At 39.6% G+C, this 12,579-nt stretch overlaps 1 protein-coding gene across 4 annotated transcripts in view; it reads left to right on the top strand.

The window, feature by feature from the left end:
• Positions 1-2,339: 2,339 nt before the first annotated feature.
• The window catches only part of LOC128686748 (juvenile hormone esterase-like), a 74,121-nt gene continuing 63,881 nt past the window's right edge, over positions 2,340-12,579 (top strand). Inside the window, exon 1 of one of the 4 annotated variants that reach the window (XM_070082297.1) lies at positions 2,340-2,432. In XM_070082297.1, coding sequence (XP_069938398.1) covers positions 2,355-2,432 — 78 coding nt within the window. In that variant the 5' untranslated portion in view covers positions 2,340-2,354. Of the gene's footprint in view, positions 2,433-4,051; positions 4,256-12,579 lie in introns of those variants that run through there. The other 3 variants (XM_070082300.1, XM_070082298.1, XM_070082301.1) reach the window with 3 other exon arrangements.

The following is a 12,579-nucleotide window of genomic DNA, read 5'->3' as shown; positions in this document are numbered from 1 at the left end:
GTATCGCTATTTTGTACCTCTGTAAACTGAATAGCGTTGTCTTTACCTGTTTCATCACCAGGGCCATTATCTCCAGCCGGGCTGTGGCTCGTACGTCAGTTTGCGTGCGGCCACCAGTAACAGTCTGGTTGATCAGACCCTGATTCACCACGAGGCCTGGTCTCAGACCGGCTCAGGGGGGCGTTGTTCCCCAAAACCCTCTCCTGTGAGATTAGTACAAAACATATCGCCTCAGTTGCACGTCAATAAAATAACCTCCACAACTAACACGAGTCTGGAAAATTTTTGGACTGGACTACATACTATCAATGGAAATATGAAGAATTTTTATTGAAAAAATATAAATGTTGTGAAATTAGTGCATGTTTCTGACAATCTTTATCCTTATCAGCTTCGCTCACTCAGTACCTATTTCGTCGAACCTTTGAGAAGTGAAGTCGGTATCTGGCGCAAGAGATAACACATGCTGGGAGGTATGTGGCTATCTGTGTTATCATCGCTTGGTCCGTCGTTCTAGCTTTACCCGTGCCTCTCTCTCTCTCTCTCTCTCTCTCTCTCTCTCTCTCTCTCTCTCTCTCTCTCTCTCTCTCTCTCTCTCTCTTTTACACAGGGTTTGACAAGGTTAAGTTAAGTATCCCTAGCTTTATTGACAAGCTATTTACAGGTTAAGGATTTCTAACTTTATTGACAAGCTAAGAGCTTTTACCTACATCAGCTCATTTGAAAGCATTTTTATTGTTATGAGACATACAAGTAGGGGACAGGATGAAGTTGGAGCCATCTGTGGGCCAGCATTTTCATTTGATCAACTGACTTTTATCTCGTTGACATCATTATGCTGTACGAATGTGTTCCATACTCGAGTCATCCTGGGTATGTATTATCTCAGATGAAGTAATGTTCTGGAGTAGGGTACAGCCAGAATGAAGTTGCTGCTTTCTGCCCGTCTTGTGGTATAGAAGCTTGCTTCAGGCTGTCCTCGAAGTGGATCCAAGTGTGGTACTTTTGACAATATTGGCCTTGTACATAACAGTAAGGCCACCCACATCCCTCTTGTGTTCAAGGCTCTGCTGAAATGACAGATCTATCCAGGAGCGGTCCAGGCGAGAGATGAGACGTCTTGCTCTGTTCTATACTCTGTCAAGCAGTGGCAGATGAGATGGGGGGCAGGCAAACCATGAAAGTGGAGCATACTCAAGGTGTGAGCGTACTTATGCCTCGTACAGAATCTTGCAATCCCTACTATCAAGCAGATGCGAGATACGGCGAAGTGTTGTAAGCTATCTGGCTGCCTTGTTTGCTACCTTGTCCTCTCTGTCTGTCTGTCTGTCTCTCTCTCTGCTTTTATCTCTTTCTGTCTCTGTCTCTTTCTATCTTTGCCTCTGTCTGTCTGCCTGTCTGACTCTGCTTCTATCTTTCTCTGTTTCTGTCTTTCTCTGTTTCTGTCTGTCTGTCTGTCTGTCTGTCTGTCTGTCTGTCTCTCTCTCTCTCTCTCTCTCTCTCTCTCTCTCTCTCTCTCTCTCTCTCTCTCTCTCTCTCTCTCACACACACACACACACACACACACACACACACATATATATATATATATATATATATATATATATATATATATATATATATATATATATATATATATATATATATATATATATATATATATATATATGCACAGTGGTAAAGATAAGGTACAGAAAGCAAACGATGAAAGACACATATAAAACCAACATAAAATTTAGAAATGTATATATTACCGATGGTGAAAAGAGAAGCAGAGCAACAATATATCAATAACGTAGCAGCAGAAGGAAAGCATAATTAAAACTACAAGCAATAATAATTAAGAAGGAAGAGGAGAGCTGGAGGATGTTCCGGGGGGTCCACGCCCCCACGGCCCAGTAGTTTTCCCTGGTCCGTGACCAGAGAAAATTACAAACCAGCCAAGACTGAACAACATCGACAGTAGATTACGTGAAAAAGGTATCGAGAGAAGTTAACACAGCAAAAGCAATTAGGCTCCTAACAACGTGTCGCATCGGGTCCTGAGAGACGGGAAACTTCGCGTCCCGTCTCTCACGAAAAACTGGAAAACAACAAATGTCGCCTTAATATTTAAAAATAAAGGAAGGATATACAATTAGAATTGCACCACATGTTGGTATGACTGACATGCATTTTATCTCAGGTGAAGGAGAGCGTAATCAGGAGTGATAGAGCACCTGGTGAGATAAATGTGACATACACGAAAACCACCAAAAATCTGAAGAAGTGAAATCCTTCCCCACAAACCTGCAGAATTTCTTCCTGTGACAGAGTATCAAGGATGAAACTAGGAAGAAGGGGGGAGGTGGAGTATGTGCACATTATTGGAGTGTAAGAAGAGATTTGATATTGTACCTCACAAAAAACTGGACTACAAACTAGAAGAGCAGGTAGGAATTACGAGACATGAACCTCGTTGGATCAAGGTATTCGTAAGAGAAAGGATGCAGAGTGATAGCCCTGGAGGAGGAGGCGTGTGGATGGGCGTGTGTGTTTACATGGGCGTTCCTTCTGGGACAAGTTTTTCCATAAAGGACACATGTGCAACTAATGTGACATTTTATTGTGGCAAAGTTTCGCTCTCCAGGAGCTTTGTCAAGAGAGCGAAAGTTGCTACAGTTCACTGTGCCATATGGCCCAGTGGCTTACACACTGGCCCGTACTTTAACAACTCACTCACCATCGGTTCAAACCCAACCCGTTCCCTGGATCGAGGCAACGTTTCGCTCTCTTGACAAAGCTCCTGAGGAGCGAGACGTTACCACAATAAAACTGTCTCATTAGTTGCATATGTGTCCTTTTTATTTAACATATCGTCGGAAATCCTTCCAACATTATTAAAAGTTTTTTTCCCTGGCGAAATTGAGTCCTTTGTATCTCCGTGAAGTATACAATGCTACTAAGATAACATATATCTTAAAAGATAGTGGAAGGTTATGAGAAGACTTGGACAGACTGTCTTACTGGTCGGAAAGATAGTTACTGGTATTTTACCACAGTAAGAGTCAGGTCACAAAAATCGCAGAAAGAAAAGTAATACGAGAAAGATAATGTAGACCAGGATGACAGAGGCTACAAAATTCGTACTATGGTGACAGAGGCTACAAAATTCGTACTATGGTGACAGAGGCTACAAAATTCCTACCAGGGTGATACAGGCTACACAATTCTTACCAGGGTGACACAGGCTACAAAATTCGTACCAGGGTGACAGAGACTACAAAATTCGTACTAGGGTGACATAGTCTACAAATTCGTACCAGGGTGACAGAGGCTACAAAAATCATACTAGGGTGACAGAGGTTACAAAATTCGTACCAGGGCGACAGAGGCTAGATAATTCCTACCAAGATGACACAGGCTACAAAATTCGTACCAGGGTGACAAAGGCTACAAAATTCGTATTGCGTTGTGTTCTTCCTCCTAACTTTATAGTTGACGAAGCTGCCTCAGGGCAGCGACATCAAAACAAAGAATTATATAAATTGTATTGTAGTATTGTAGTAGGTTCGCCGGTCTTGTCCCGGCCCAGGTCTCAAAATGTTGACCCGGCGAATTATATGAATGATTAATGTACTTATGTGGTGATTCCGGCTTGCCAGTTCTTCCATCCAACTAGATATTGATGGATTATCTCAGCATATGCAAATTCATTCATCACATTGTTTTGCGTAATTATCAATATGTACTTCATGGAAGAATTTTTTTTTTTCCTTTGAGCCTTTTCTAAAAGCAATTAGGCCACCCATACCCAAGTTTACTTCATGCAAACTTTGCACACGACTACTCAAAGTGATCAAGATAGCTGGGCTTGTCCTATATAGATTATGTCCTCATTGATTTTATTTATCAGTAGATAATTTAAGGTTCTGACATTTAAAATCTTGTTGGGTTCTTGCACTCATGGATCAGTACCTTTGAGGGACAACAAATATAACAATTCATGTGCGTCAGCTATAGGAAATGCATGTTGCGATAGGTGTGGTAGAATAGTGTAATGCTTTATCAAGCCTCGTCCAAGACGACGTAATAATCAAACGCATTCTTTATCGCCTGGGAACGAGGGGGTTGAGTGAGCCGGGTGTGAGCAAGTTCTTTGCTAGTCAGTCCATAGCAGCCGTCGACTGCTGACACTCTTGCTAGTTGTACCTGTCATCTCTACTAAGGTGAAATATTGTTATCACAGTGGTCCTAAAGATACATTCAACAGATGGTAAGGAACCTTTGCAGTGGCAGCTGGTACAGATTCATAACTATGGCAGTCAGGGGCTGTCACTAAGTCATTCACTCTGATTTAAGTAATCACTAGTTGTCAGAGTAACTCATTACTTTTTCTGTAGTCTGGTTGTTACCAGTGAGTCATTTCTATCCCCATTATAACATTCTCGTCACAAAGGAGCTGTGACGAGCGTTAAACACTGGCGTTTATGAGGAGGTTAAACAAATACTAGAATGGTAATAATAATAATAACATAAATGCATAGTTTATAGAGGACTCGTGTCCTTATTTAGCACGGAGATATAGAGATGCAGATGTACAGAAATACTGAAATACAGAGATACAGCAGGACAAAGTTACAGCTGTTCACACGTAAAAAGGTAGAGAGAGAGACACCGGGTAAATTATTCAATATCACTTGTTTCGTGGTTTCATTGCTATATAGACAGCTTGTGGAGGCGGGTATTCCAACAGGAGGAGGCTGAAATTAATGCTTGAGATACCACCGCCACGAGTGTCCTGGGATCATAAAGAACACCTAGCTCTGCTTGGTGCGTAATGTTTGTAGGATCGATGGCTGAGTGGATAAGGTGACACGTACACTGTGTGGTCTCTTGAGGCGGGAGAGTGTGTCGTGGGGTTGAACCCTGGCCTGCAGCAGTTTGGTAAATGATTCAAAACCACTATATATAATATATATATATATATATATATATATATATATATATATATATATATATATATATATATATATATATATATATATATATATATATATATATATATATATATATATATATATATATATATATGCAATGTTGCAGAAATGAGTAAGAAGTTAGGTAAAGAAGCTGTGGCTGGTGTCACCACGGTACCATACCCTAAGGAAACTTCCCCTCATTTCTTCTGCTGTTACTCTTGCAACATTGCATAGCTCCTGACAACGCACAGATAAGTGTGAAAATACTTGAACTGAATATTTTCACCCCCTATAGCTTGTCTTGTATTGTTAAGATCTCCTGTCAGCTATAGTTTTGCAATAAATAAACACTGGCCAGGAATCGAACCCTCTTTAACACGCCACCCTCATAGCCCGTCAAAATTCCGAAACACCCTAAACCACTGAACCATTAATGTAACATACATCAGGTGCCCAGAAGCACTGGACATGTCACCCCTGATGCGGACACATACGTGGCTGTGGCAAGCTAAGGACTAATTTCGTTCTTTCATATGGAATACCAGTTACACAAGAAGTTTATATACTAATGAATCTACGAACAAATGGTTTTTAGCAAATAAACTGCACTGACTGGTATTCCTAATGAGAAGAGAATGAAATTAACCCTTAGCTTGCCACAGCTACGTATGTTTCTGCACAGAATTGACATTTTTAGTGCTACTAGGCACCTGATATATGTGACATTGATGGTTAAGTGGTTTAGGGCGTCTGGCAATTTTGACAGGCTACGAGGGTGGCGTTTTACATATTGAGGGCTCGATTCCCAGCCAGTACAGCTTGTTATTTGCTAAAAACCACTTGTTCGTTGTCACAAATGATCACACGGTCCTGAGCTGCTTTAGGGATTAGTGTGGAGGGTTACAAAACCATGGCTTGCTTCTGCAGTATTTTAAAATCTAACGTTAGAATCTTGAATGAGGAGGTCTTCAGAAGGAAATTAGGAGGCTGAAGGTTCACCTCGATGGGTTTGGGAGTGAGTGTGAGGTGACTGGAGTGGGTGAGGGGAATGAGGCTACCAGCAGTGAGGAGCAGTCTGTCACTCGCTGCGAGGTGGGTCAAGGTGGTGAGGACGAAAAGTCTACCAGTAGTGAGGAGCACTCCAGCATCTGCAAAAAGTGGTGAGTTGTTCCCAGTAAGGGGAGGAGCATCAAAATAAAGTTAAGAGAGAAGTTTTGAAGGTTGGAAATCTCTTCTCTATTCTTCAGGATGAATGTACTTCATTGGTCAGTGAAGGTAAAGATACTACCTCCCCTGCTAATAGAGGTAAGCACATTCTTGTGGTTGGTGACTCACAGGTAAGATATATTGACTGTGCTTTCTGTAAAAGGTATAAGAAGGTGAGACTGTGTTTTCCTGGAGTTGGTGTTGGTGACATAGTCAACAGGTTGGATAATATCATGTCAGATAATGGGAACATACCCATTATCTGTCTCAGTGCTGATGGAAACGATATAGGTCAGCTACAGATTTAATTAGGTTTCAAGGAAGGGTCCCAATCACATGTAGCATCTTGCTTAGAAGGGAGTGGGCAATGAATGGATGTCTAGTGCAACTGGTGCAAATTGCTGGCTAGACAGATACTGCAAGGAATTTGCAATCCCATTCATTGACAAATGGGACAACTTTTATGGCAAATATGTTATGCATGCAAGGAATTGGGTACAGGTCTCTGGGGCAGGAATGGTAGCATTGGCCAACTCGATCGAGAGGGCCATTGCTGACTTGTCTAAGATTTTAAACTGATAAAAGATAGAGGTATGGGTGTGTGTGTGTGGGAAACAGTCAGATTGCAGCACTAGGGATGAAAGCAGTAAATGTATAGAAGGTATTATTCATCATAAAGTTACAAATATAGACAATGGATCAAGTCAGCAAACTAAGGGAGACAGCAGAGGGCAATGAGAGACTAGCTCCCTTAAGGTTTACTATACTAATAGCAGGAGTGTAAGAAATAAGATAGATGAGCTAAGATTAATTGCAAGTGCAGGAAGCATAGATATTATTGCTATAACAGAGACCTGGCCCAATCTGAAAGATAGAGAAATACTTTCTGAATGTCATGTACAAGGCTATAAATTATTCCACACTGACAGGGTCAACAATAAGGGTGGTGGAGTAGCGATGTATTTCAGAGACAATTTAAATGGTTGTGTTAGACAAGACATAAAATGAAGCGTCAGCCACTGGATTTGTTTAGTTACAGCTTCTCGGAGCAGTAAATTTCTATGGGATGAAATTCGTAAGGTATCTACATAAGAAAATGTTGTGCTAATGGGAGATTTTAACTTTAGACAAATTGACTGGAGCAATTTAACAGAAAATTTAGAGTCAAGTAACTTTTTTGATACGATTGAAGATTGTTTTTTAAATCAGTTTGTGATAGAACCAACTAGAGGAAATAACTTGCTTATATTGGTCCTTGTCAGCAGGGAATCACTAATAATCTTAAGGTTAATGATGAACTTGGGGAAAGTGATCACAAATCACTCCATTTTAATATATCATGGAATTACCTTGATAATGGCAATCAAGTCTCTGTCCATGACTTTTGCTTGGCGGATTTCATAGGACTGAGAAATTACCTGGGTGGGCTGAACTGGAATGACCTGACTATGGGTCAGGTAGGTGGTGATGGTTGCCGATATGATGTTTTCCAGAGCATAGTTCTAGCTGCTCAGACAACCTATGTTCTGAATAGGGAAATTAGATCAAGCAAAAATGATAACCAATAGATAAACAATAGATTAAGACATCTCATTGGTCAAAAGAGAGGCATATATAGGCGAATCAAAAGTGGAGCGGGGCATTAAGAAATCAATATATTCGGCTAAAGAGAAATAAAAAGGGAATAAGAAAAGAAAAGAGGGATTATGAGGTTAAAGTCGCAAGGGAATAGAGACTAACTCAAAAGGATTCTTTCAAGTATCCAGAAGTAAGATTAGGGACAAGATAGCTCCACTCAAAAGTTACTTGAGTCACCTCACCAACAGTGATAAGGAAATGTGTAGCATTTTTAACACTTACTTCCTCTCAGTTTTAACACAGGAAAATACTAGCGATGTTCCAGAAAAAAAAAATTATGTAGAACAGGACGATAAACTATGCACGATTAGGGTCACAAGTGACTTGGTCCTTGGACAAATAGATAAATTAAAACCTAACAAATCTCCAGGCCCTGATGAGCCATACTCAAGGGTTCTACAGGAATGTAAGGAGCTTAGCAAACCTTTGGCTAATCTTTTCAACATATCACTACAAACTGGTATTGTGCCAGATAAGTGGAAAATAGCAAATATGATACCTATTTTCAAAGCAGGTGACAGGCCCCTAGCTTCGAACTATAGACCAGTAAGCCTAACCTCCATAGTGGGAAAATTTATGGAATCAATAATTGCCGAGGCAGTTCGTAGCCATCTTTAAAAGCATAAATTAATCAACGAATCTCAGCATGGTTTTACAAAGGGGCGTTCCTACCTTACGAATTTATTAACTTTTTTCATTAAGCATTTGAGGAGGTGGATCATGGTAATGAATATGATATTGTGTATATGGATTTCAGTAAGGCTTTTGATAGAGTCCCACATCAGAGACTATTGACGAAAATTGAGGTACAAGGAATAGGAGACATTTTTTCCTGGAGAGAGGCATGGTTGAAAGATAGGCAGCAGAGAGTTTGCATAAATGGGGAGAAATCCAATTTGGGAAGCGTCACGAGTGGTGTTCCACAGGGGTCAGTGTTGGGCCCCTTGTTATTCACGATCTACATAAACGACATAGATGAGGGAATAAATAGCTACATAAGCAAGTTTGCCGATGACACCAAAGCAGGCCGTCGAATTCATTCTGACGAGGACATTAGAACAATCCAGGAAGATTTTAATAGACTGATTCAGTGGTCGGAGAAGTGACAGATGCAGTTTAATATAGACAAATGCAAAGTTTTAAACATTGGACAGGAAAATAACCATGCCACATATAAACTAAATAATGCAGATCTTAATATTATTAATTGCAAAAAGGATTGGGAAGTTCTGTTAGCAGTAATCTAAAACCAGGACAACAGTGCATAAGTGTTCATAATAGAGTGAACAGAATCCTTGGCTTCATATCAAGAAGTATAAATAATAGGAGTCCTCAGGTTGTTCTTCAACTCTATACATCTTAGGTTAGGCCTCATTTAGATTATGCTGCACAGTTTTGGTCACCGTATTACAGAATGGACATAAATGCTCTGGAAAACATACAAAGTAAGAAATCAGAAATCTTTCCTATGATGATAGGCTGAGGGCCCTCAATCTGCACTCTCTAGAAAGGCGTAGAATTAGGGGATGATATGATTGAGGTGTATAAATGGAAAACAGGAATAAATAAAAGGGATGTAAACAGCGTGCTAAAAATAGGACTCGCAGCAATGGTTTTAAATTGGAAAAATTCAGATTCGGGAAGGATATAGGAAAGCACTGGTTTGGTAACAGTTGTGGATGAGTGGAACAAACTCCCGAGTACCATCATAGAAGCTAAAACGTTGTGTAGTTTTAAAAATGGATTAGATAAATACATGAGTGGGTGTAAGTGGGTGTGAGTTGCACCTGGCTAGCTTGTGCTAGTAAGTCTGATGCCGTGCCCCTCCCTTAAGTAGATGTGACCTGACCTGACTAGGTTGGGTCACTGGTTCAAGCCGGTAGGAGACTTGGACCTGCCTCGCGCGAGCCAGTAGGTAGGCCTGCTGCTGTGTTCCTTCTTTCTTTCATGATAATGTGAGTAGTCACGAAAGCGCTTGGAATTTCTCTATTTTTTCAGAATGGTTGTTTTGCATGTGTATATATATATATATATATATATATATATATATATATATATATATATATATATATATATATATATATATATATATATATATGCAAAACAACCACTCTGAAAGAATAGAGAAATTCCAAGCGCTTTCGTGAGTAGTCACGAAAGCGCTTGGAATTTCTCTATTCTTTCAGAGTGGTTGTTTTGCATATTCTGAAATCACCTGTTTACTGTGATCTTATTGCATATATATATATATATATATATATATATATATATATATATATATATATATATATATATATATATATATATATATATATATATATATATATATATATATATATATATGTCGTGCCGAATATGTAAAACTTGCGATCCTGGCTTAAATAGCAACGTTCATCTTGCCATATAAGACAAGCGAAATTTTGTGTATGCAATAATTTCGAAGAAATCATTCTGAACCTGACGAAAAAAAATATATTTCATTGTGACTGTTTAGTATTAAATTATTGTAAACGTATCTAAAATATATTTAGTTGGATTAGGCTAAAATATATTGCGCTTGTTATAATAAGGTTAGGTAAGTTTTCTAAGATTCTTTTGGTGCAAAATTAAAAATTTTTACATTAACGTTAATGAAAAAAATATATCTTTAAACATATAAGAGAAATTTTTTGCAACGACTTCATTTTAAAGGAGTTTTTGGTAATTGACCAGCTTTACCTATTAGGCACGACATATATATATATATATATATATATATATATATATATATATATATATATATATATATATATATCGTGCCGAATATGCAAAACTGGTCAATTAGCAAGAACTCATTTAAAATTAAGTCATTTCTGAAATTTTCTCTTATACGTTTAAAGATATATTTTTTTCATTAATGTTAATATAAAAAAATTTAATTTTGCACCAAAAGAATCTTAGAAAACTTACCTAACCTTATTATAACAAGAGCAATTTAGTTTAGCCTAACCCAACTAAATAAATTTTAAATACGTTTACAATAATTTAGTACTAAACAAACACAATCACATATATTTTTTTCGTTAGGTTCAGAATGATTTTGGCGAAATTATTGCATACACAAATTTTCACTTGTCCTATATGGCAAGATGAGCGTTGCTATTTAAGCCAAGATCGCAAGTTCTGCCTATTCGGCACGACATATATATATATATATATATATATATATATATATATATATATATATATATATATATATATATATATATATATATATATATATATATATATATATATATATATATATAGAGAGAGAGAGAGAGAGAGAGAGAGAGAGAGAGAGAGAAATGCTTTCTGAATGTCATGTACAAGACTATAAATTATTCCACACTGACTGTTTGGTCATCAAGGAAGTCACAGAAGCACTCTCCAGTGAGCTCAATATATGGTTCCTGGATGATGGTACCCTAGCTGGTACAGCAGAATCTCTCCTAGAGGACATCAGTAAAATTAAAGACATGGGAGAAAGCCTGGGCCTATCTTTAAACCCCACCAAATGTGAAATAGTTTCTACCAATCGACAGATGATCCAGAATATTAGTGCCGTTTTACCAGGAGCACGAGCCATTGATCCAGCCAATAGCATTCTCCTTGGTGCTCCTCTTGGGTCCAATGCCATCGATCTGATCCTAGAAAAAAAAGTCTCAGACCTCCGGACGATGGAAAGCAGGATGAAAGACATTGACACACATGATGCCTTCTACCTACTTACCAGGTGCCTGTCAATCCCAAAACTTACCTACTTTCTGAGATGCTCCCCAGCCTTCAACAGTCCAAAACTCAAGGAATATGACTTTCTCCTTAAGACCATGCTAGAATCTTTCCCTTGAAAATGGACAGTGGTTACAAGCCTCACTTCCGGTCACGCTTGGGGGGCTAGGAGTACGCAGATCGTCCCAGATTGCTCTACCAGCTTTCCTATCCTCTTCCATAGCATCAAACGAGTTGATAAGACAAATTCTTCCTGATAACCTCAGTGACTCAGCAGGAATACAGGACCCTAGCTATGTCAGTGTCATCACTGAATGGGAGACTTGCTGCTCCAGCACCAAACCCTAGTGCAGCACTGGCTCACAAACAGTCAAGCTGGGATTGCCCGATCGCTGAAAAGGTGCTTGCTAACATGTTGCTCAGGGCTGCAACATCAGATAGGGAGACTGCCCATCTCCAGGCTGTGAGCGCACCTCAATCCAGGGACTTCCTCCAAACTGTTCCCATATCGGCAATGGGAACGCGACTCGACCCTAAGACCCTCCATATTGCTGTGGCTCTGCACCTTGATGTCCCAATTCACACAGAATATATGTGTATTTGCACCGAAGCGCAAGCAGATCAATACGGTCTACATGGTCTTAACTGTTCCAAAACCAAGGGCTGGCATGCAAGACACAATGAGGTCAACGACATCATAAAGAGAACCCTTGCTACAGCTGGATGCTCAGCCGAAAGGGAGCCCCGATCACTAGCAGCCAACAATACCCAATACCCAGCAAACCGCCCCATCGGGGCGGTTTGCTGGGTTATGGGTATTGGCTGACACCTATATCCGTCACAGTGTTGGGCGACAGGGAGATGCTGCTGACCACAGGGAGGAGTACAAGATCAGCAAGTACAGGTACATAAGCCAACAGTATCAATTTGTCCGAGTTGGATCAGAGACCTTGGGATCATGGGGAAAAAAAGCCACACGTTTAGTTAAAGAATTGGGTTCCAGACTCATCGACACCACCAGGGA

The sequence above is a fragment of the Cherax quadricarinatus genome, chromosome 7 (genome assembly GCF_038502225.1).
Source record: "Cherax quadricarinatus isolate ZL_2023a chromosome 7, ASM3850222v1, whole genome shotgun sequence".
NCBI lineage: Eukaryota > Metazoa > Arthropoda > Malacostraca > Decapoda > Parastacidae > Cherax > Cherax quadricarinatus.
This window is presented reverse-complemented; position numbering and strand designations above follow the sequence as displayed.